Here is a 25029-nt window from a genome sequence, read left to right on the forward strand (position 1 = left end):
TTTTTTTTTTTTTTTTTTTTTTTTTTGAGACGGAGTCTCACTGTGTCTCCCAGGCTGGAGTGCAGTGGCGTGATCTCGGCTCACTGCAAGCTCCGCCTCCCGGGTTCACGCCATTCTCCCGCCTCAGCCTCCCAAGTAGCTGGGACTACAGGCACCCGCCACCGTGCCCGGCTAATTTTTTGTATTTTTAGTAGAGACGGGGTTTCACCATGTTAGCCAGGATAGTCTCGATCTCCTGACCTCGTGATCCACCCGCCTCGGCCTCCCAAAGTGCTGGGATTACAGGCTTGAGCCACCGCGCCCGGCCAGTATCTATTTTTTTGAGGAGATGATATAGGTCCAAAATCACAACTAAAATATATTTGGAAAATATTCTGTATAAGAAACTCCACTCCACAAAACATAAATAGTATGCAGACATAAAAAACTGACCATAATACAAATGTACCATGAATTAACATAGGTATTTCCACTTTTTTAAATAATATATTCATTTAAAAAAATTATTTGAATTCCCTACAGACAACCAAAAACAAATTATTGGAAGACCTCATCCTTCATTCATAACTATGAATAGAAACTACTAATTACCATACATTAACAAAGTAAAGAACAAAGAGGAGATCTCCCAGAGGAGAGAGATGGTGCACAGTATAGGAAAAGGTTTATTAAATTTCAAATTAGTATATTTGAAAAGACTCGTGATTAATAGTCATAAAACATGGGAGGCCAAGGAGGGAAGACTGCTTGAACCCAGGGGTCCAAGACGAGACTGTTCAACGTTGTGAGACCTCATTTCTACAAAAGATAAACAAAATTAGCTGAGCATGGCTGCGTACACCTACGGTCCTAATTATCTGGAGGGCTGAGGTGGGAGGATCACTTTGGCCAGGGAGGTCAAGGCTGTAGTGAGCCATGATCATGCCACTGCACTCCAGGCTGGGCAACAGAGCAAGACTCTTCTCAAAAAAATTGTTTAAAGTCATAAAATAAGGTACAACTGCTAGCCCCCAAAAAAGCAGCAGAAAGAAAAGTTCTTAGTATTGAAAAAGTGACTGTCAAGTTGTTGCTCTTTTATTTACATACTTTTCAATTCAGCAATTCTATTTACAGGACTCCATTCTACTAAAATACATACACACAAAGATATATATGCACAAGGATATGCACTACAACTTTAATACCAAAATATCCATTAAAAACTACATTAATATCCACAAATAGGAAAAAAATAATAGTACAACTAGACTACACAATGGTCTGTATGTATTGACATGGCAAAGATTTATATGATACATAAATAAGGAGACACTAAGCATGGGCAGTATAATCCTACTTACATTCCTTTTACACAGTAATGTAATACAATAATAATATTAACAGCAACTACTATACCTATTTTACTATATAACACTGGTTCTCAGGTACTATTTTAAGCATTCTAAATGTATTAACTCATTTAATCCTCAGAACTCAAGACACCAGAGTCTATAACTACCACTCTCTGTAAATATAAGGATACTAGGGCACAAACAGGTTAAATCGCTTTCCCAAGACACACAGCACTAAATCAAGAGAGCTGGGACTCCAAATCCACCAAGGTGATACTTCACATTTCCAGCAGTCAGGACACAAACCAAAGCCCAGCTCCAGTCCATCCTCTAAAACCTCTGCTTTTCTCTCTCTCCCTCTTCTTCTCCTTATATGTAAATGCATATAAAAAGGTAAGAACAGACACACCAAACTGTCAACTGTGATAACCTTTAATCATGAAAGTATAAGTGAAAAGAGTTTTTCCTATTTTAAAATACAACATATGAAGGTATATATCTATATAATTGGCCAGGTGCAGTGGCTCACACCTGTAATCCCCCAGCACTTCGGGAGGCCGAGGCAGGTGGATCACGAAGTCAGGAGTTCGAGACCAGCCTGGCCAACATAGTGAAACACCGTCTCTACTAAAAATACAAAAAATTAGCCAGGCATGGTGGCAGGCACCTGTAATCCCAGTTATTCAGGAGGCTGAGGCAGGAGAATCTCTTGAACCCGGGAGGCGGAGGCTGCAGTGAGCTGAGATCATGCTACTACACTCCAGCCTGGCAACAGAGCAAGACTCTGTCTCAAAAAATAAATAAATAAATAAATCTATATAATTTGTATTATTTATAAAACACATGCATTATTTTGCTAAGTTTTTTTTTCTTTTTTTTTTTTTTTCTGAGACAGAGTCTCACACTGTCGCCCAGGCTGGAGGGCAATGGTACAATCTCAGCACACGGCAACCTCTGCCTCCCGGGTTCAAGCAATTCTCCTGCCTCAGCCTCCTGAGTAGCTGGGATTACAGGTGCCTGCCATCACACCTGACTAATTTTTGGTATTTTTAGTAGAGATGGGGTTTCACTAATGTTGGCCAGGCTGGTCTCAAACTCCTGACCTCATGATCCGCCCTCCTCGGCCTCCCAAAGTGCTGGGATTACAGGCGTGAGTCACCGCGCCCAGCCTTTGCTAAATTTTGAACCTAAACCAAAATCTCAAAAAATACATGAGCCTAGGATATGAACAAATAATTTCCAAAACAGGAAATAAATGGCCGGGCGTAGTGGCTCACGCCTGTAATCCCAGCACTTTGGGAGGCTGAGGCGGGCGGATCACGAGGTCAGGAGATCGAGACCATCCTGGCTAACACAGTGAAACCCCCTCTCTACTAAAAATACAAAAACAAAATTAGCCTGGTGTGGTGTAGGCGCCTGTAGTCCCAGCTACTCAGGAGGCTGAGGCAGGAGAATGGCGTGAACCCAGGAGGCAGGGCTTGCAGTGAGCGGACATCCAGCCACTGCACTCCAGCCTGGGCGAAAGAGTGAGACTCCGTCTCAAAAAAAATAAATAAATAAACCTAGTAAACAAGGGAGAAAAAATAAACCTTACAAGTAATGAAAGAAATGCAAACTAAAATCGTCTATCATTTTCACCTAACAAACAAAAACTGAAAGACTGCAATATTTAATGCTGATAAAAAGAGCAGAACCTGAAAATATGTACATGTATTATGTATCAATAAAAACAATTTTAAAAATGTAACAGGCACTAGGGTACACTGCAGGTAAAGTGAAAATTCGTATCTGGTAATATAGATCAATTTTCCTAGTGTTCACACCTGTTGACTCAGTAATTTTTACTTTTACTAAGGAAGTATCTAAAATACTGAAAAGCATTATGCACAAAGATGGTTTCCAGCATTCCTTTTTTTCTTTTCTTTTTAAGAGAAGAGTCTCACTCTGTCACCCAAGCTGGAGTGTGCAATAGCACAATCATAACTCACTGCAGCCTCAAACTCCTGAGCTCAAGCAATCCTCCCAGCTCAACATCCCAAGTAGCCACGGCTACAGGCACACTCCAGTAGGCCTCACTAATTTTTTTCTAATTTCATAGATACAAGGTCTTGCTATGTTGCCCAAGTTGGTCTTGAACTCCTAGGCCTAAAGCAATCTGCCTACCTTGGCCTCCCAAACTGGTTATTACAGGCATGAGCTACCCTGCCTGGTCTCAGCACTCCTTTCAATAGCAAACTGTTAACTTAAAAATCGAGTAAATGGTGCATGTCTGTAATCCCTGCAACTTGAGAGGCTGAGGTGGGAGGATAGTCAGGAGTTCAAAGTCAGCCTAGGAAACACAGCAAGATCCTCATGTCAAAAAAAGAAAAAAAAAACAAAAATCCAACAATAAGGAATGTGTTTTCAGTAAATTGTGGCACGGTCATGTATCTAATATTATAAAGCCATTAAAGATGCCTTCAAAATGTTTACTGAAATGTGACTATACTGGCCAGTTAAGGTGGCTCATGCCTGCAATCCCAGCGACTGAGTAAGCTGAGGCAGGAGGATAGCTTGAGCCCAGGAGCTGGAGGTTAGAGTGAGCTATGATCATGCCACTGTACTCCAGCCTAAGCGACAGAGACTCTACCTCTAGAAAAAAGAAAGAAACAAATGTTAATATATCAATATGTTAAAATAGGAAAAATAATACAAAGTTACATTTACAGTATGATTTGCAGCTACGCAAATGTGTGTATACATATAAACACATATATGCCAACTCATGTGTACATAAATATGTACAAAAATATGTATAATATATAAACAAAAAATTCCTTCAACGAAATTTATCAAAATACATCAATGAGTTAGAGTTATGAGTAAACTTGTTCTTTTTTTTTCCTGTATTTTCCACAATGATTACATATGGCTTTCCTAGAGAACGGGGGTTTTTCTGTTTCTTAAGCAAAAAAGCCTTTTCTCTTCATCACACTGAAAGAGAAATGAATGAAGTACTGTGTTACTGCCTATCTAGATACACGGTATTTTACTGGTTGCTAAGCAGCAGATCCTGGTGTTTTTACATCATGCCTATCTCTAGTCACAGGCAGAAAGGACTGGAACTCAGGCACAAACTCACCCCATCCAAATGGCAGTGTATTTCCTCTTGGAGAGTGGCCCAAAGGGCACATACAGCAACTTTAATTCTCTACTCAAACCACTCCCCATCTCTCACCTTAACGTACCAAGCAGATTTTTTATATGGAACAGTAATCCTCACACGAGCTGCACGAAAGGGAAGACCTTTTTAATCCTCTACTATATGCCACCCACTCCATCCCTGAGAGATAATTTGCATTTAAGTACATTCACCCACCAAGCTAGAAATCACCATCATTCTGGACATGTATCTGTCATCAACTGACACAGACAGGTAAGCCTTGCTGCTTTCTGAAAATAGCCAATCCTGCTCAGTGAATGACAGCATCAGCTAAGATTTCTTCTACTGCAGAGAATGGGTGGGTCCCCCACTAATGCTGTAAATCCCAATACTCAGTGTCATTCCCTCCAAACAGCAGAATCTACAGTATGGAAATTCTTCCACAAGAAAAGCCCAATTCTTGTGGCCACAACCATTAAGAGAATCCCGAGTCAAGGCATTCTCCCCAAGCTTCTCTTCCTGCGTCTTCACAGGAACCACAGAAGCCAAGTCCTATACTATGCCCGCCCCTGCTGCTGCAGCAGCCATTTTTGGCTCAGCCCTGCTGCAGTCCCAGATGAAAGCCAGGACAGTAAGGACAAGATGGCAAAGGACTTTTAAAATGGAAACTCTTTAACAAAAATAACAATGAAGCAGGCATCATAAAAAATGTTGCAATAATATGCCATGTCATTTAAAATAAGGTTTTAAAAAAAAAAGATGCCTATACTTAAGCACTTTAAACCGTTTTTCATAGCATCATGAAAAATTTGAGGAAACCTAATTCATCACAATGTGAGATCGGCACTATACTGATTCTATGGTAAAACCAACATTAATCAGAATGGGGAACACAATGCTTAACGAGTTTAGCTTCTACTCAACTAATAGTTAACAATAACAACAAAAACTCCCTTGATTTCTGTTGAAAATCTAAATGCATTTTAAATTCCTCTTCACTGTCTTAAAATAACGTAATTTAATCTTTGCTGAATGAGAGTTCACGGAGAGTCAAATTTTAACTTGTTTTCATTTTCCAAAATAGAAGTAGCTTTAATTTGCTAATTATAAAAATAACTGGCCGGGTGCGGTGGCTCAGACCTGTAATCCCAGCACTTTGGGAGGTCGAGGCGGGTGGATCACCTGAGGTCGGGAGTTCGAGATCAGCCTGGCTAATATGGTGAAATCCCATCTCTACTAAAAATACACAATTAGCTGGGCATGGTGGCACGCGCCTGTAATCCCAGATACTTGGGAGGCTGAGGTATGAGAATTGTTTGAACTCGGGAGGCGGAGGTTGCAGTGAGCCAGAATCATACCACTGCACTCCAGCCTGGGCAACACAGTGAGACTCCATCAATCAATCAATCAATCAATCAATAACATGGTTAAACAAAATATTACTTATTGCAGAAAGAAATCAAATGACCTAATCTCACCAGCAACCAGTAACCACATGAACACTGCTGTATAATCAAGCACCTTTTCCTAATGTATTTAAATAAAATTTGAATATACATGCTATTTTTAACTAACTTCCACAGAGAAAATGTGCACTTTTTTATATCAGTAAATGTTTCTGTAACATTTTTAATGGTTATATAGTATTTCAATGCCTATATAGCCTGTAATTTGCCCAACATCATATTACTAGGCCTTTAGCATGTTTCAAAAGGTTTACTATCATGAAAGATGACATGAGATCAGGACTTTATTTGAATACCAACTTTCAAAGTATAATTCTATAAAAGCAAATTGTATTAAATAAAAAAAAAAGCAGGGCTAATTTCAAGGTAACCCTTGAATGTATGTTAAAAAAAATCTCTTAGAATACTAACAAAATATAATACAACAGTCCAGTTTCTGTTACATCACCTAGGGCCACAAGAAACAAACTCCTAGATCAAACTACATCACCCACTCCACTTGGAAAGAGATTCATCCTAGTCCCTATCTCACTCTAGATACTAGTTTAGTAAAACAGACTTACATTCAAACAAAAGAAGACAGTAACTAAGCCTAGGGAAAAACTGAAACCAATTCCATGAGGTAAGACTGATCCAGGACTCTAATCAGACAATTATGAGGTCTAGCTTTAGATTGGAGAATGGAGGGATTAAAAGGCTCAGAAGAAGTTCTAAAGACTCCCAGATTTATAACTGACAGGGAACCAAGCACCTAAAAAAACAGACAAGCTCAGAAGTACACTATACATTCCATCACAGAAATTTCTTCGGGCCAGGCATGGTGGCTCAAGCCTATAATCCTAAGACTTTGGGAGGCCAAGGCAGGTGAATTGCTTGAACTTAGGAGTCTGAGAACAGCCTGAGCTACATGGTGAAATCCCATCTCTACAAAAAAATTCAAGAGTTAGCTGAGCATGGTGGCACATGCCTACAGTCCCAGCTACTCTGGAGGCTGAGGCAGAAGGACAGTTTGAGTCTGGAAAGTCGGTGCTGCAATGAGCCAAGATGATGCCACTGTACTCCGGCCTGGGCAACAGAGCGAGACCCTGTCTCTATAAAATAATAAAATAAAAGCAAATAAATTTTTTTTTAAATCTTTGGGTTCACAGATTTGAAAAGGCCAACTACCTTTGGTTACGTACTCCTTAGATGGAATCAAACGTGCTAACACTAAAAAAAAGCAACCAGAAAAATAAAATGCCCCCTACAGGGCCTTCAACATAAAACTTTTTTATAAAAGTAAAATCCATTTCCCTTCAACTGCCAGACTGTTTCCTAATGCAACTTCAATTACCTTTCCAGCCGTTACAAGTCACAGTAAGCTGGTATCTACTACCATGACCCAGAGAGCTTCCCAAAATACTCTCCTTATAAGATCACAGTGATATCAGCTATTAATAACATGATTTTATGCCATATAAAAAATATATCAACATTTGGAAAATTTACATAACTTAATGAACAATTACCTTCAAAATAACTGATGCATAATCCTATAATCTTCCAAATAACCAATGCATGATGTTACAAAATCATACATAGGTAAAAGATCCATTCAAGCCAAGCACGATGTACACACTCTGTCATCCTAGCAACTCAAGATGCCGAGGCAGAAGGATGGCTTGAGGCCAGGAGTTCGAGGCTGCAGGGAGCTATGACTGTACCTGTGAATAGCCACTGCACTACAGCCTGGGAAACAAAGAAATATGATGTCTCCAAAATAATTTTTAAATAATCACAAATTGATTCCTAAATGCTCCAAAGTTCCCTTCTTTCTCAAATCTATTTTCTAATTAGATTAGAAAATGCTGAGGGACAATGGTCACTCTTCATTTTTACTTCTTCCCACAGTCCTCCTGAAGTGTATAGCAGGCCCGGATGTGTGCTGCCCCTAGTAGCTTTCAGTCACTTTCAGAATGTGTTATTTTTGAAAGGCGGCTAAAAGATACCACATCTCAAAGACTCCTAGACAGACAAACATCTTCACTCATCTAGAAGATTCTAATGGCATTCTGAATAGCACTATCATTCTTTTAACTACCTACTATGACAGCTACCACAGTAACATTTCTTTTTAATAGCTGAGGCCATTTGAGAAGGAGGTGAGTTAAAGATTTCCATAATCCATTCTAACTCTCACATTCTAAGATTCTGGTTCTCGAGCACGGGGGAACAAGGTCGTGAAAACAAGGTCTTGATGAGGTGCCGCCATTTCATCCGTCCCCCGTCTCTGCGCTTTTCGCAGAGCTTCCAGCAGCGTTATGTTGGGCCACAGCACCCGGAGGTTCACAACCTCTGTGGTCCGTAGGAGCCACTATGAGGAGGGTCCTGGGAAGTATTTGCCATTTTCAGTGGAAAACAAGTGGGCGTTACTAGTTAAGATGTGCTTGTACTTTGGATCTGCATTTGCTGCACCCTTCTTTATAGTACGACACCAACTGCTTAAATCATAAGGATGTTTCAGCTCGTCCATTTAACAGATATGAAGAGCATTTTAAGAGATACAGCCTCTGGAAATGGATCAAACTCTAACTCATGGCCTACTAGATATGTTTGTCAATAAACTTATGACATGAAAAAAAAAAAAAAAAAGAAGATTCTGGTTCTCTTTATTCTCAAGTCCCAGCATTCAATAATGCTGGATACTATAGTTGTTTAGGGGCTAGAAGATGAGTCAGCAGGTGTAGCCATTTGTGAGAAGCAGCTTTTTTTTTTTTTTTTTTTTTTTTTGAGACGGAGTCTTGCTCTTGTAATCCAGGCTGCAGTGCAATGAATGGCACAATTTCAGCTCAGGGCAACCTCCGCCTCCCAGGTTCAAGTGATTCTCCTGCCTCAGCCTCCTGAGTAGCTGGGATTACAGGCATGCACCACCACACCGCACTAATTTTTCTATTTTTAGTAGAGACTGGATTTCACCATGTTGGCCAGGCTGGTCTCGAACTCCTGACTTCAGGTGATCCTCCCGCCTTGGCCTCCCAAAGTGTTGGGAGTATAGGCGTAAGCCACTGAGCCTGGCCAAGAAGCAGTTTCATTATACTTCAAACAACAGTGAAGCCAGCAAAAGACAGCTGCTGTGGTTTACATTGCTGAACACGCTGTTGGGTTTCACAGGCCAGTAAAAACTACCCATTGTCAGCAAGCCTCATTTTTCTTAGTTAAGGGTTAAGAAGCACCAGACTTAGCTAGTAGTTCCTAAAGTAGAATGAACAATCTCTTTTCTCAAAGCAGAATTAGTATAAGCGCTTATCCGCCAAAATCAGGGTTATTGGTTTAACGGAATTTGCTCATTTCTGAAAATGTCCTACTGGAAATAGGATAACTGAACATTAAAAAACCATTCTTGCCTAGGAATGTGCCTCCGGTTGCAATAAACAAACTCTCTACGTAAACCACTAATGTTATACATGCTCAGACACAGGAAAAACTGCTTTCAATAACAACAAAAAAAAGTAAGTCAAGGGCATTATTTTTTTTAATCACAAAATGCTATTAACTAAAGTACAGAGAAAGGAATAGAAAATATGCAGATACAATATCAATCACTAACCTTTTTTGTGAGAGCCAGAAAGGCAAAACAACCTGCAACATTCTATGAAATTATCTATTGTTTTGGTTTTGAATATTTTCAACTCAGTTTCACTTCTGAGTCAAAAGTAGTTCATCTTTAAGAATTCTGCCATAAGTAGCCTCCCCTCCAAATATAATTTTCAAAGTTTTGGTTTCCAGTGAAGGACTAAACTGAAAAACACCTCCTAACTGCTTTCTAGTTTCATATCCAATGGTTCATCTGAGCATTATACCCTGAACACAAATAGATGTTCCTTTTTCATTCAAAGGCAGCCAATTTAACCTAACATTTCAAATTCTAGCTGAACTATTAATAAGGAGATGCAGATATATGCTATGTATCTATACGTCTATGTATCTCTCCATCTACGTATCTCTTTAGCACTATGATAAAAGATGTCCTACCTTTTGATGAGCAGGTACTTTCACTATTATCTCATTATTTGAGTATTAAAACAATACGCCTCGGCCGGGCGCGGTGGCTCAAGCCTGTAATCCCAGCACTTTGGGAGGCCGAGATGGCGGATCACGAGGTCAGGAGATCGAGACCATCCTGGCTAACACGGTGAAACCCCGTCTCTACTAAGAAATACAAAAAATAGCCGGGCGAGGTGGCAGCGCCTGTAGTCCCAGCTACTCGGGAGGCTGAGGCCGGAGAATGGCGTGAACCCGGGAGGCGGAGCTTGCAGTGAGCTGAGATCCGGCCACTGCACTCCAGCCTGGGCGACAGCGCGAGACTCCGTCTCAAAAAAAAAAAAAAAAAACAATACGCCTCAATTTTACTCACTTATAAACAATCTACTACAAACCTGCTACTAACCACTCACTAACCATAAACAAAGGCTGAAACTGAAAACAGAAATATATTTTTTAAATATATAGGCCAGTGGGGCGCAGTCGCTCACGCCTGTAATCCCAGAACTTTGGGAGGCTGAGGCGGGCAGATTACTTGAGGTCAGGAGTTCGAGACCAGCCTGGCCAACACAGAGACACCCCATCTCTACTAAAAATACAAAACTTACCTAGGCTTGGTGGCAGATGCCTGTAATCCCAGCTACTCGGGAGGCTGAGACAGGAGAATCGCTTGAACCTGGGAGGCGGAGGCTGCAGTGACCCAAGATCACGCCACTGCACTCCAGCCTTGGCAACAGAGTGAAACTCCATCTCAAAAACTAAAATAAAATATGTAGGCCAGGCACAGTGGCACACACCTATAATCCTAACACTTTTGGAGGCCCTGGTGGGAGGATTACTTCAGCCCAAGAGTTTGAGAATAGCCTGGGCAACATAAGGGGACCCCCATCTCTGTCTCGCTCTGTCGCCCAGGCTGGAGTGCAGTGGCGCAATCTCGGCTCACTGCAACCTCCGCCTTCCGGGTTCACGCAATTTTTCTGTCACAGCCTCCCAAGTGGTTGGGACTACAGGTGCACACCACCATGACTGGCTAACTTTTTGTATTTTTAGTAGAGGTGAGGTTTCACCATATTGGTCAGGCTGGTCTTGAACGCCTGACCTCAGGTGATCCACCAGCCTTGGCCTCCCCAAGTGTTGGGATTACAGGCGTGAGCCACCCTGCCCAGCCAAAAAAAAAAAAAAAAAAAATGAGCCAAGTGTGGTGGTACACATCTGTGGTCTCAGCTACTCAGGAGGCTTAGGTAACAAGATCTCTCAAGCCCAGGAGGTCAAGGCTGCAGTGAGCTATGACCACACCACTGCACCCTAGTTTAGACAATAGAGCAAGACCTCGTTTCCAAAAAATATATATATATATATGTATACATACATGTATATATTAAATGCAGACTGGAGAACAATCATGGGAATTTACCTAGATATAAGCTTTTTTATACCTATTTGAAAAACTGAAGGAAAAAAGGTAATCTGAAAAGTCATCCTTATGAAAAGTATATAAAATCTATTTAAAAGTCCTAAATAAAAAATTTAATTCACACATCAATCTTGGATTTGAATTACTCACTACAAACATATAACCCAACCCTCCCTCCTAACAAGTTTCCAGAAGGGTCCTTCTAAAACACAAATTGACCAGTCATTCCCTAGCCTACAGCTCTGACGGCTTCTCACTGTCAGCTTCTCAGTACAGCTTCTCACTGTCATCTGAGTGATCTTCAAGCTTTTTAGCATGGTTTATAAGGCCCTTCCTGTGGCCTCTGATTATCTGTCCACTACCCTTCAAATCCTTGCTCTACCAATAAGGGGTAAGTCATTTTTCACTGTCTTGAGTCTCTGCATGCACTGATTCCTGGCTGGAATTCTATTTATCCCACTGCTCTCCTTCGTATGGTTTGTTCATCCTTCCAGTTTCAGTTTAGAGGAGTACCCTTCTCCAAGAAGCCTTTGAATTCCCTCATTTCTCTCAATCTTTTCCCACTCACCCGCTAAGTGGTCCTCCTCAGAGCTCTCACAGGCCCTCTGCTTACTGATTTCTCTTTACCTTCTTACATATCTGTCTCCTGAATAAGGACTTTAAGTTTCTTCAATTTTTTTTTTTTTTTTTTAAGAGATAGGGTCTCACTCGGTCACCAAAGCTGGAGTACAGTGGCACAATCATAGCTCACAGCAGCCTCAAACTCCTGGCCTCAAGCCATCCTCCCATTTTAGCCTCTCGTAACTGTAACTACAGTGGCACAGGCGTTACTATGTCAGCCTAATTTTTTTTTTTTTTTTTTTTTTTGAGACAGGGCCTGGCTATGTTGCCCAGGCTAGGACTGTAAGTTTCTTGAACGCAAAGGTTATGTCTTATTTCTAATTCCCCAGCGCTTAGCCCAGGACACACTTTCAGTGCTCTAACATCTACCAAACAAACATCTACCGAACAATCAAGTCAGAATACACAACGAGAACACAGGCTTCTCTTTAGAATCTAGGCAGAAAGTATCCCAACTCTGCTTTGTTCAACACTCCATACAAAACAGCTTCCAAATCACCAGCTCCCAATGGTTCAAATACTGGGCTAACAAAGGAGTTCCCCAAATGTGGGCAAGATGCCTTAGGCCCACAAACACATCGTCCACAAGCTATTTTCACTATATCAAAAAGTCTAAGAAATTATACATCGGCCAGGCGCCAGTGGTTCACACCTATAATCCCAGCACTTTGGGAGGCCGAGGCGGGCGGATCATGAGGTCAAGAGATCGAGACCATCCTGGCCAACATTGTGAAACCCCGCCTCTACTAAAAACACAAAAATTAGCTGGCAGTGGCATGCGCCTATAGTCCCAGCTACTCAGGAGGCTGAGGCAGGAGAATCGCTGGAACCCAGGAGGCAGAGGTTGCAGTAAGCCGAGATAGCGCCACTGCACTCCAGCCTGGGCAACAGTGCGAGACTCTTTCACAAAAAAAAAAAAAAAGAAAAGAAAAGAAATCCACAATAATGAGGCCAAGACAAGCTAACTCAAACAGTTCCTTTTCTTCTGCTTAAAATTTATCAACTAAGGATAGTAACGGAGTTTATCATGCTCTGCCTAATTCCTGATTAGCATATGAAAATCTTTCATTGAAAACTCCAGTTTCAAATTAATGATTTCACAATAACTACTGCCCAGAACCCCAACAGCAGCCTATTAGGGAGACAGCAAGTGGTTTCCATCTTTTTGATGTTTTAGCCAGGTGCGGTGCCTCACACCTCTAATCTCAGTCACTTGGAAGGCTAATGCTGAAGAATAGCTTGAGCCCAGGAGTTTGCAGTGAACTATGACAGTGCCACTTTCCACCCTGGGTGAAAGAATGAGACTCCATCTCAAAAAAATAAATAAATATTTTGAAATTTTTTTTATTTCTAAAATGTGATTATAGGAAATAAGCAAAAGTATAAACAAACGTAACTCTCCAAACCAAAGCCCTAAAGAACTAATTTTAGACTTGTAGGAGAAACACGCAAAAAGCCAGGTGCTCACGCCTGTAATCCCAGCACTTTGAGAGGCTGAGGCAGGCGGATCACTTGAGGTCAGGAATTCAAGACTAGCCTGGCCAACATGGTGAAACTCCATCTCTACTAAAAATACAAAAATCAGCTGGGCGTGGTGGCACATGCCTGTAGTCCCAGCTACTCAGGAAGCTGAGATGGGAGAATCGCTTGAACCCGGAGGGCAGAGGCTGCAGTGAGCTGAGATCGTGCCATTGCACTCCAGCCTGGGCAACAAGAGCGAAACTCTGTCTCCAAAAAAAAAAAAGACCGGGCGCGGTGGCTCACGCCTCTAATCCCAGCACTTTGGGAGGCTGAGGCAGGCAGATTACAAGGTCAGGAGATCGAGACCATGATGGTTAACATGGTAAAACCCCATCTCTACTAAAAAAAAAAAAAAAAAAAATGCACAGAATTGACCGGGCATGGTGGCAGGTGCCTGCAGCTACTCGGGAGGCTGAGGCAGGAAAGTGGCGTGAGCCTGGGAGGCAGAGGTTGCAGTGAGCCGAGACTGCCACTGCACTCCATCCTGGGCGACAGAGCGAGACTCCGACTCAAAAAAAAAAAAAAAAAAAACTCAAGAGTCTTCAATCAAAAACTAGCTGTCAAGGATTAAATGTCACTTCCTCCAATTACATAAACAAAACTCAGTGGGAATCTATTCTGGATAGTTTAAAGGTTGTGCTGCCTTGATCCTCCTCTTTCCTCTCAGCAGTTTCTTCCTCTTTTCTGTAAGCTTCCTCATCCTCCTCAAGTAACCAGACACTGCATAGACTACTAATAATCTATGCTTTTCTCTTCCCTCTCTCTCCATTATGCTTATATTTTCACAGATTTGTTTTTCCAACCATTTCTGCTCATCTGACTTCCATCTCCCCATTTCCAAACATCTTCAGTTATCTCCATTTGTTTGTAAAATGAATTGGACATTTCATTCATTTCAAATCCAACATGTCCTAAACTGAATTTATCTGACCACTATCTCAAAACAATGTATACAATTAAATCCTACATCTTTCTTACTACATCATTGAACAGCATCATTTTCTAGTCTCAAAACCCTGGAGTCAATTTTAACTCTTCTTTCATCAAAGATATTCAAATCCCTATTTTTCTTCCTTTATGATAGCTTTCATGATACGATCACCCTTTCCTTTCCATTTCCCTCTAGACAGGATGTACCTCAGCAAAACCTTGGAAAACCTTGGAAAAATGAGGCTGGGCGCAGGGGCTCACATCTGTAATCTCAGCACTTTGGGAGGCCGGAGCCAGAGGATCGCTTGAGCCCAGGAGTTCAAGACCAGGCTAGGCAACATAGTGAAACCTCGTCTCTACAAAATATCAACCTGGGACCACCTGTCGTCCCTACTATTTGGGAGGTTGAGGCAGAAGTATTGCATGAGTCTGGGAGGTTGAGGCTGCAGTGAGTCATGATCAAACCACTGCACTCCAGCCTAGGCAACAAAGCAAGACCCTGTCTCAAAAAAAATAAATAAACGATCAATTATACAGTTAGATATCCAAAGGGTCTCCAAAATTGTCAGATGCACATTCACTGCTTTCTATTTTAGCCCAGTGGGTCTTCAGACTACCCCAAATAACACCATACACCATTTCCTAACCACTGACAACTCTGCCCATCCATTTCCCTCAACTGTAGATGTCCTTCCCCTCAACTTCAAGTCAGCCCAAATACTACTTCCTATTCCTCTAGTCCTCACTGACTTTCTGATCTCCTACCTCCATTTGAGAGTACTGTACATTCTTTTTTTCTTTTTTTAAAGAGAAGATCTTGCTCTCTTTCTTACCCAGGCTGGAGTGCAGTGGTATGATCACGACTCACTGCAGCTTCAACCTCCGGGGTTAGAGCAACCCTCCTGCTTTAGCCCTTCCCACACAGCTGGGACTCACCACTACATGTGGCTAATTTTTTTTTTTTTTTGGTGGAGACAGCATCTCCCTATGTTGCCCAGGTTGGTCTTCCTACTCCTAGGCTCAAGTGCTCCTTCTGTCTACCCTCTCAAAGTGCTGGGATTACAAGTGTGAGCCATCACACCCAGCCTCAGGTTTCTTTTGTATATTCTTCAATAGACAGCACAGACATACAATGTTAGTTAATAAATATTTGCTCCATTAATTATTGATTAAATAAGTATTGTGCACCTGCTAAGAATCAGGTACTGTGGTTAGCTTAATCTGTAATATCAAAACAATAACATTTCTCTTCTCTTTTTTCTTATTCTTTCTCAAGATTCTACTAGTCTTTCCTTCAGTTTACCATTACCAGTTGTCCTTTTACACTCAGTTGAGCCCTCAGCTGAATAGCAGTTAAGCTACCTCATTAACATGATTCTGGAATAAAAGGGAATAATGACTTTTCTCTCAAAATATTCCAAGAAAATCAGAAAGAATAACAAGCAGTAAGTTTCCAAAGGCTATCTGACTAACTGGAGGTTTCTCACAATTGTCCTTATCGTCAACTAATTTCACACTGGTGCCCTTAAGAACTGACCAAAGCCTTCAACGTCACTGAAAGCACTGAAAGCATAAGAAAACTTCCTTTCTGTGCCTGGACTCTATTTGATAAATACATAGCTTTTTTTTTTTTTTTTTTTTTTTTTTTTTAGGCAAGGTCTCACTCTGTCACCCAGGCTGGAGTGCAGCAGTACGATCTCCACTCACTGCAGCCTCTCTACCTCTTGGACTCAAGTGATCCACCCACCTCAGCCTCCCAAGTGGCTGGGACGAGAGGCGCATACCACCACGCCCAGCTAACTTTTGTATTTTGGGTAGAGATGAGGTTTTGCCATGTTGCCCAGGCAGGTTTCAAACTCCTGAGCTCAAGCAATCCACCCACCTTGGCCTCCGAAAGTGTTAGAATTACAGGCATTAGCCACCACGCCAAGCCAATATATAGTTAATTGAAGAAAAGCAATTATTTTTAAAGTGCTTATGAACTGTAACTTATGATGACCAAATATTTATTTCAACTTAGCTCCTCCAACTAAAACAATCACTCTGACCTGATACTCAAGATTTAACACCACTAAAACACAACATAAACCAGGCACAGTGGCACACACTTGTAATCCCACCTACTCAAGAAGCTGAGGCAGTAGAATCATCTGAGTTTGAGTCCAATGGTTTGAGTATACACACGTACATACACACACACACACACACACACACACACACACTCTCTCTCTCTCTCTCTCTCTCGGTGTTCATCCATGGGTTCCACAAAGATAACTAGAGTACATTTGGGGCCTTTAATCCCATCTAAACAATTTGCTGTTAACAAAACTCAAAAACAGAAATACCTATATTTTCTCACTAAATCAAATTGTTACCTATGAGGAGTAAAGACATTGGATCTGCAGGTCCTAGTACAATCTATAAATAGAAGGCCTTTCAAATTTGAGGCGCAAAAAAAAAAAAAAAAGAAAGAAAAAAAATCTTCTACACACTTCCTTCTTTTATCTGCAATATAAGAAGGAATCCTTTTTAACTCTAATAACGTATCAACGTGAATTAAGAACACGATTGTTGGGAAACTCAGATGTTGGCAAAGCTTAAAAATAAAAAAACAAGGGCTGAGTACAGTGGCTCAGGCCTATAATCCCACCACTTTGGGAGGCCGAAGCAGGAGGATTGCTTAAGCCCAGGAGTTTCCAATCAGACTAGACAACAAAGTGAGACCTCTATCCCTATCTCTCTAAAAATTTTAAAAATTAGCTGGGCACAGTGGTGTGTGCCTGTAGTCCCAGATACTTAGGAGGCTAAAATGGGAGGATCCCTTGAGTCCAGGAGTTCGAGATTGCACTGAGCTATGATCAAACCACTTCACTTCAGCCTGGGTGACAGAGCAAGGGTTTAAAAAAAAAAAAAAAAAAAAAAAGGCCAGCACAGTGGCTCACGCCTGCAATCCCAGCACTATGGGAGGCCGAGGCGGGCAGATCACCTGACGTCAGGAGTTCGAGACAAGACTGGCCAACACGGCAAAACCCTGTCTCTACTAAAAACACAAAAAAACCCAGCCAGGCGTGGTGGTACACACTTGTAATCCCAGCTGCCTGGGAGGCTGAGGCAGAAGAATCACTTGAACCCGGGAGGTGGAGGCTGCAGTGAGCCAAGATCGTGCCACTGCACTCCAGTCTGACACAGAGTGAGATTCCGTCTCAAAAAAAAAAAAAAAATAGCATGCAAGAAAAAGCTTAATTTTCTGATCACACTTTGGTACTATGGCTCCAATGGCAGCTGATACATTAAAAATAGATTATTTAAAAGAAAAAAAAAAAAGCCAGGTATGGTGGCTCATGCCTGTAATCCTAGCACTTTGGGAGGCCAAGGCCGGAAGATCAACTGAGGTTGGGAGTTTGAGACCAGCCTGGGCAACACAGTAAGACCATCTCTACAAAAAATTGAAAAATTATCCACGTGCCAGGCACGGTGGCTCACATCTTGAACTCCTGACCTCAGGAGTTCAAGATCAGCCTGAGCAACATGGTGAAACCCCAACTCTACAAAAATACAAAAAGTTAGCCAGGCATGATGGCAGGTGCCTGTAATCCTAGGTACTCTGGAAGCTGAGGCAGGAGAATTGCTTGAACCCGCGAGGTGGAGGTTGCAGTGAGCCAAGATCATGCCATTGCACTCCAGCCTGGGCGACAGAACAAGACTCCTCTAAAAAAAAAAAATTTAGCCACGTATGGTGGTGCACGCCCATCATGCCTATAGTCCCAGGTACTCAGGAGGCTGAGGTGGGAGATCTCTTGGGCCAGGGAGGTTGAGGTCACAGCGAGCCGTGATCAAGCCACTTCACTCCAGCCTGGGGAACACAGCAACACCCTGTCTCATTTAAAAAAAAAAAAAAAGAAAAGAAAAAAGGCCAGGCGAATTGGCTCAACGCCTGTAATTCCAGCACTTTGGGAGGCTGAGGTGGGCAGGTCACCTGAGGTCAGGAGTTCGAGACCAGCCTGGCCAACATGGAGAAACCTCGTCTCTACTAAAAATAAAAATTAAGAAAAAAAAAAAATCAGCCGGGAGTACTGACGCACACCTGTAATCCCAGCTACTCAGGAGGCTGAGGCAGGAGAATCGCTTGAACCTGGGAGGCAGAGGTTGCAGTGAGCCGAGATTGCGCTATTGCACTCCAGCTTGGGCAACAAGAGCAAAACTCCAACTCAAACAAAAAAAAGATGATGGCTTCTTGAAAGAACACAGAAATCAACCTAAAGGAATTCCTGATGGCCAAAGCTAGAACAATCTGAGTAACAAAACAATGACAGTTACTAGATTTTAACCCATAAAATAAAATACATACCCACAAGTCCATAGTGATATGAATAATAAATAAACAAATGGAGGAAAGAAAGCTCTTCCTCACAGAATTACAATCAATAAATGTAGAAGGAGAGAGTGAAATAGAAAGTCACAGTTAGGCAACCACAAAAGCAATAAATTTTGCAGACAAGCTCCACCAGTTGCTAAAACTGAGAACCAAAGTTTGAGAAGACTCTAACATTGTTTGCAAACTCATCAAGTATCTCCCACAAGATACTTATGAACTACAAAAGGAAAGAAAATAACTCCACAATAGAAAGACTCTCAAGACGCTAACTTAACCAAGTAGTCAAGGTAAGCATCATCGTACTGACATCACGAATCTCCTGATATGGGACAATGAGAAGGAAGGCATAACCTCACCCCATTCATGAGAAAACATCAAACAAATCCAAACTGAGGCATACCCTGTAAACAATGGACCAGTAATCTTCAAAAGTGTCAAAGTCACAAAACATATAAGGAAAGTCACAGAAATAGTTACAAACCATAAGAGAATAAAGAGAAATAACAAAATGCAATTAGAATCCTGAAACAGAAAAAGGACATCGGGGTCTCTCCTTCCAGCACAGTATGAGAGCAGAGCAGGACCTGTAGTGCTGGGAGTCATGGCAGGAAAAGCATTTAGAAAGTTTCTTAGGTCTGTAATCCCAACACTTTGGGAGGCAAAGGTGGGCGGATCACTTAAGGTCAGGAGTTCGTGACCAGCCTGACCAACATGGTGAAACCCCATCTCCACTGAAAATACAAAAATTAGCCGGAAGCAATAGTACACGCCTGTAATCTCAGCTACTTAGGAGGCTGAGGCAGCAGAATCACTTGAACCCGGGAGGCAGAGGCTGCAGTGAGCACAGATCGCGCCACTGCACTCCAGCTTGGACAAGAGAGAGAGACTCTGTCTCAAAAAATAAGTTTCTTCCTCTTTGAGCATTGGTTGAAAAACAAGTGCCGGCCAGGCCTGGTGGCTCATGCCTATAATCCCAGCACTTTGGGAGGCTGAGGCGGGTGCATCACCTGAGGTCAGGAGTTTAAGACCAGCCTGGCCAACATGACAAAACTCCACCTCTACTAAAAATACAAAATTAGCAGGGCATAGTGGCGCATGCCTGAAATCGCAGCTACTTAGGAGGCTGAGGCTTGAGAATCGCTTGAACCCGGGAGGCGGAAGTTGCAGTGAGCCAAGATCGCACCATTGCACTCCAGCCTGGGCAACAAGAGCAGAATTTCGTCTCAAAAAAAAGAAAAACAAGTGCCACTGAAATCGTAACCAAAGGAAGCATAATTCTTTCAGAAAAATCTCAAAGAAAAGTATGGCAAGCAACAGCAGTAGCTGCTGGATCAGGCTCTGAACGAAAGGATAGAGAGAGATTCAACCAGTCAATGTAAAAGTTGGAGATAGGCCGGGCATGGTGGCTCATGTGCCAGTGTAATCCCAGCATTTTGGGAGGCCAAGGCAGGTGGATCACCTGAGGTCAGGAGTTCAAGACCTGCCTAATCAACATGGTGAAACCCCGACTCTACTAAAAATACAAAAATTAGCCATGGTGGCGAGTGCCTGTAATCCCAGCTACTCAGGAGGCTGAGGCAGGAGAATTGCTTGAACCCGGGAGGCAGAGGTTGCGGTGAGCCGAGATCACGCCACTGTACTCCAGCCTGGGCAACAAGAGCAAAACTCCGTCTCAAAAAAAAAAAAAAAAAAAGTTGGAGATAAAGTTCTTCCAGAATTTAGAGGTGCCAAAGCAGCTCTAGGTGACAAGGATTATTCATTTAGAGATGGTGATACTCTTGGAAAGTATGTAAACTGAAATAAATCACTACTGAAATGGCATCAATGTGAAGCTGCCCATTCCACTAAAGTTCTAAAATCATTCATCATGTAAATAATTTTCTTTTTTTTTTTTTTTTTTTTTTTGAGACGGAGTCTGGCTCTGTTGCCCAGGCTGGAGTGCAGTGGCCAGATCTCAGCTCACTGCAAGCCCCGCCTCCCGGGTTCACGCCATTCTCCTGCCTCAGCCTCCCGAGTAGCTGGGAGTACAGGCGCCCGCCACCTCGCCCGGCTAATTTTTTTTGTATTTTAGTAGAGACAGGGTTTCACCGTGTTAGCCAGGATGGTCTCGATCTCCTGAACTCATGATCCACCCGTCTCGGCCTCCCAAAGTGCTGGGATTACAGGCTTGAGCCACCGCGCCCGGCCGTAAATAATTTTCAAGTCTGTCTTTTATAATAAATTAATGATATCTAAACTAATCCAAAGCAGGCGGATCACTAGAGGTCAGGAGTTCGAGATCAGCCTGGCCAACATGGAGAAACCCTGTCTCTACTAAAAATACAAATTAGCCGGGTGTGGTGGCAGGTACCTATAATCCCAGTTACTCTGGAGGCTGAGGCAGGAGAAACGTTTGAACCCAGGAGGAGGAGGTCGCAGTGAGCTGAGATCACACCATGGCACTCCAGCCTGGGCAACTGAGCAAGTCACCATGGAAACAAAAAAAAAGGCGGGACACAGTAGCTTACGCCTGTAATCCCAGCACTTTGGGAGGCCGAGGCAGGTTCACTTGAGGAGTTCGAGACCAGCCTGGCCAAGATGGAGAAACCTTGTCTTTACTGAAAATACAAAACTTAGCTGGGTGTAGTGGCACACACCTATAATGCCAGCTACTCTGTAGGCTGAGGCAGGAGAATCGCTTGAACCTGGGAGGCAGACGTTGCAGTGAACCAAGATGGTACCATTGCACTCCAGCCTGGGGGACAGAGCGAGACTCCATCTCCAATAAATAGACAGACAGAAAGAAAGAGAAAGAGAGAGAGAAAGACAGAAAAGGAAGGAAGGAAGGGAGGGAGGAAGGGAGGGAGGGAGGGAGGGAGGGAGGGAGGGAGGAAGGAAGGAAGGAAGGAAGGAAGGAAGGAAGGAAGGAAGGAAGGAAGGAAGGAAGGAAGGAAGATAGATTCCTAATTGTCTAAGCCATGTAATGGTTCAGGTAGGGGTATCCATATAAATTACTATCCAAACCAAGACCATTACAGGAGAAACAGGATCTATTAGTAGGTCACTGGTTAGTGTTGTTAAAGACCTCAAATAACCTTGCGATGGCATGAACTTTATGGTTAGGCAAGTTTCCCTCACCTCCCCTCAGCCTCTGGAACAAAGGCAGGAGAGGGGGCAGAAAGTTGAACCAGAAAAATCCCCAAACTCCTTTCCAGCTTAGAAAAATCATTGGTTTACCAACAAGGCACAAGTATACATATGTAACAAACCTGCACGTTATGCACATGTACCCTACAACTTACAGTATAATAATAATAAATAAATTTAAAAAAAAAAAAAAAAAAAAAAAAAGAAAAATCATTGGTTTTTGGTAGCACCCTTCAAAGACACTTCTTTTTAAATTTACTAAGTGTCTATTATGTGTAAAGGAAAAATAAGCTAATGCATACTTATATTTGGATCCTTTAACTATGATTTTTCTAATGAAGATCAAGAATGAAATCAGTGACATTCTGGAGCCGCATTCAGCTTTCATTGCCTTACCTAAAATGTACCACATTTAAATACACTCACTCAGTCACACAATATAAAAGGTAAAAAGCTAAGGTCAAGTGCTCTGTAGTCTGCTTTTGAAACAGCATTTATTCCAGGAAGTTGGACCACTTCCAAATTCTGAAAAAGATCAACAATGTAATACTGGGAGTATCAGCTGACTACATTAGCCTCAAAGATTCAACAATATTAATTAGGTACTTGATGCCATTAAAATATACATGGACTAATTAAGACCTACTTCCTTTGAATACTGAGTAAGAGCTAAGCTAGAGACATGCATAATAATTTAAAACCTAAAGCAGATATAATCTTACAAAATCAGCAACTCCACTCATTCCCACTTCCCAATTTCAAGTAATTGAAGAGTTTTTTTGTTGAAAGTCTTTATCCAAAACAAACTTTTTATTACACCTAAAGGTAACAAAATAACCTCTTCTTTAATGTGGTCTTTTCCTAAATAGCAAAAAGAACCCCGCTAGACAAGAGATTAAGCAGTATTTCCCAATTTTGTTTTTTGTTTGTTTGGTTTTTTTTGAGACAGGGTCTGGCTCTGTAGCCCAGGCTGGAGAACAGTGACATGATCTCAGCTCACCGTAGCCTACCTCTGCCTCCCGGGCTCAAGAGATTCTCCTGCCTCAGCCTCCCAAGTAGCTGGGATTACAGGCATGTGCCACCACAACCGGCTAATTTTTGTATTTTTTTAGTAGAGTCAGGGTTTCTCCATATTGGCCACGCTGGTCTTGAACTCCTGACCTCAGGTAATCCGCCCACCTCAGCCTCCCAAAGTGCTGGGATTACAGGTGTGAGCCACCGTGCCCCGCCCCAATTTTGTTTCTTTATAATAACATATACATTAGAATAGCCTGAGAGTATAACCTCATATCAATCAACAACCAATTTTAACCTGACAGAACTAACCCTACGCAAAATCCAAAAACCTAAGAATTTGTAACGCACAATTTCAATTATTCACAGGACAGCAAAATAGTCAAATGCTTATACTTTGTTTTACAAAACTACTGCTGCTTAATAGTAATTTATCTTAATGACAAAAGCAGGCAACACTTGTTTTCTGGGCATAAAAAAGGACAGAAATGGTCAAAGTTCATTTATCCAATAGGCCTTATTTTATAAATAGCACACCTCACTAAATTTCAAGCACTTAATGGATTATATAACCTTAACATGCAAGGCTAGGTGGGGTGGCTCATGCCTGTAATTCCAACACTTTGGGAAGCCAAGGCAGGAGAATCACTTGAGCTCAGGAGTTTGAGACACGACTGGGCAACACAGTGAGACTCTGTCTCTACCGAAAATAAAAAACTAGCCAGGAGTGGTGGCTTGCACCTATAATTCCAGCATTTTGGAAGGCCAAGGTGGGCAGATCACTAGAGCCCAGGAGTTGGAGACCAGCCTGGGCAACATGGTGAAATCCCATCTCTATAAAAAATACAAAAAGTAGCTGGGGGTAGTGGCGCACACACTCAGTTAGTCCCAGCTACTTGGTAAGCTTAGGTGGAAGGGCTCCTTGAGCTCAGGAGTTCAAGGCTGCAGTGAGATCTGATTGTGCCATTACACTCCAGCCTGGGTGACAGAGAGAGACCTCAAGAAAATGAAAAGATAATCCACTAAATGAGAGAAAATACTTGCAAATCCTATATCTGTTAAACAACTTATATTCAGAATATATAAAGAACTCTTTACAACTCAACAATAAAAAGACATATGACCCAATTAACAACTGGGCAAAGGAGCTGTATAGATAATTCTCCGTAACTGACAAATGGCCAAATGCACACAAAAACATGCTCAACTCCATCAGCCATCAGGGAAATGCAGATCAAAACCACAATGAGATACCACTTTACACCCAATAGGATGGCCTATAATCAAAAAGACAGATAATGACAGGTGTTGGCAAGGATACAGAAAAACTGAAATCCTCATACACTGTTGACAGGAACATAAAATGGTGCAACCACTTTGGAAAACATTTTGGCAGTTCCTCCAGATGTTAAACATGGAGTTACCTCATATAACCCAGCAACTATACCCCAACGTATATACTCAACAGAAATTGCAACATAACATCTACATAAAAACGTCCATGAATGTTCACAGCAACATCATTCAGAGCCAGAAATTTTATCCAACTTTTTGGCTATTAATTACCCAAAGGCCAAGAAGTTGAAAAAACCCAAATGTCCATGGTACATGGAATATTATTCAACAATTTTAAAAATGAAGTACTAATACATGGTTACAACACAGATGAACCCTGAAAACATTATGCTGAGAGAAACAAATCACAAAAAAAAAAAAAAAAAATTCGTCCACTTACGTAAAAAGTTCAAAATAGGCAGATATATAGAAGTAAAAAATAGACTTGGACTTGCCCAGGGCAGGGAGAATTGGGGGAAAACGGGGAGTCAAACAGATTCCTCTGGGGAGTGACAAAAATATCCCAAAATTGTGATGGTAGTTGTACAATTCTCAACTAGTTTTGAATATACTCAAAACCACTGAATTATACAATCTAAATGGGTGACTCGTATGACATGTAGACTACATCTCAATAAAGCTGTTTTTACAGAAAGTAATGGTTTCACACAGCTCAAGTCTAACTTCCTCTTATTCAAAATGCTCTAGAATCTGAATCCATTATCTTGAATATT

General features: G+C 41.8%; 2 protein-coding genes across 6 annotated transcripts in view; one reads left to right on the top strand and one right to left on the bottom strand.

Annotated features, from left to right (window-relative positions):
- Positions 1-25029, bottom strand: part of EIF4G3 (eukaryotic translation initiation factor 4 gamma 3) — a 379715-nt gene that overhangs the window by 339766 nt on the left and 14920 nt on the right. The window lies entirely within an intron of this gene.
- On the top strand, positions 8155-8431 carry LOC112623895 (cytochrome c oxidase subunit 7C, mitochondrial-like). The gene has a single exon (XM_025384554.1). The coding sequence runs from the start codon at positions 8240-8242 to the stop codon at positions 8429-8431; it is 192 nt and encodes a 63-aa protein (XP_025240339.1). The 5' UTR covers positions 8155-8239.

This window comes from Theropithecus gelada, chromosome 1 (assembly GCF_003255815.1).
Source record: "Theropithecus gelada isolate Dixy chromosome 1, Tgel_1.0, whole genome shotgun sequence".
In the NCBI taxonomy this organism is placed as follows: Eukaryota; Metazoa; Chordata; class Mammalia; order Primates; family Cercopithecidae; genus Theropithecus; species Theropithecus gelada.

What these genes read in the sequence shown, in the direction of transcription:
- LOC112623895 (XM_025384554.1), top strand. Translation starts at nt 8,240, where the DNA reads ATGTTGGGCCACAGCACCCGGAGGTTCACAACCTCTGTGGTCCGTAGG.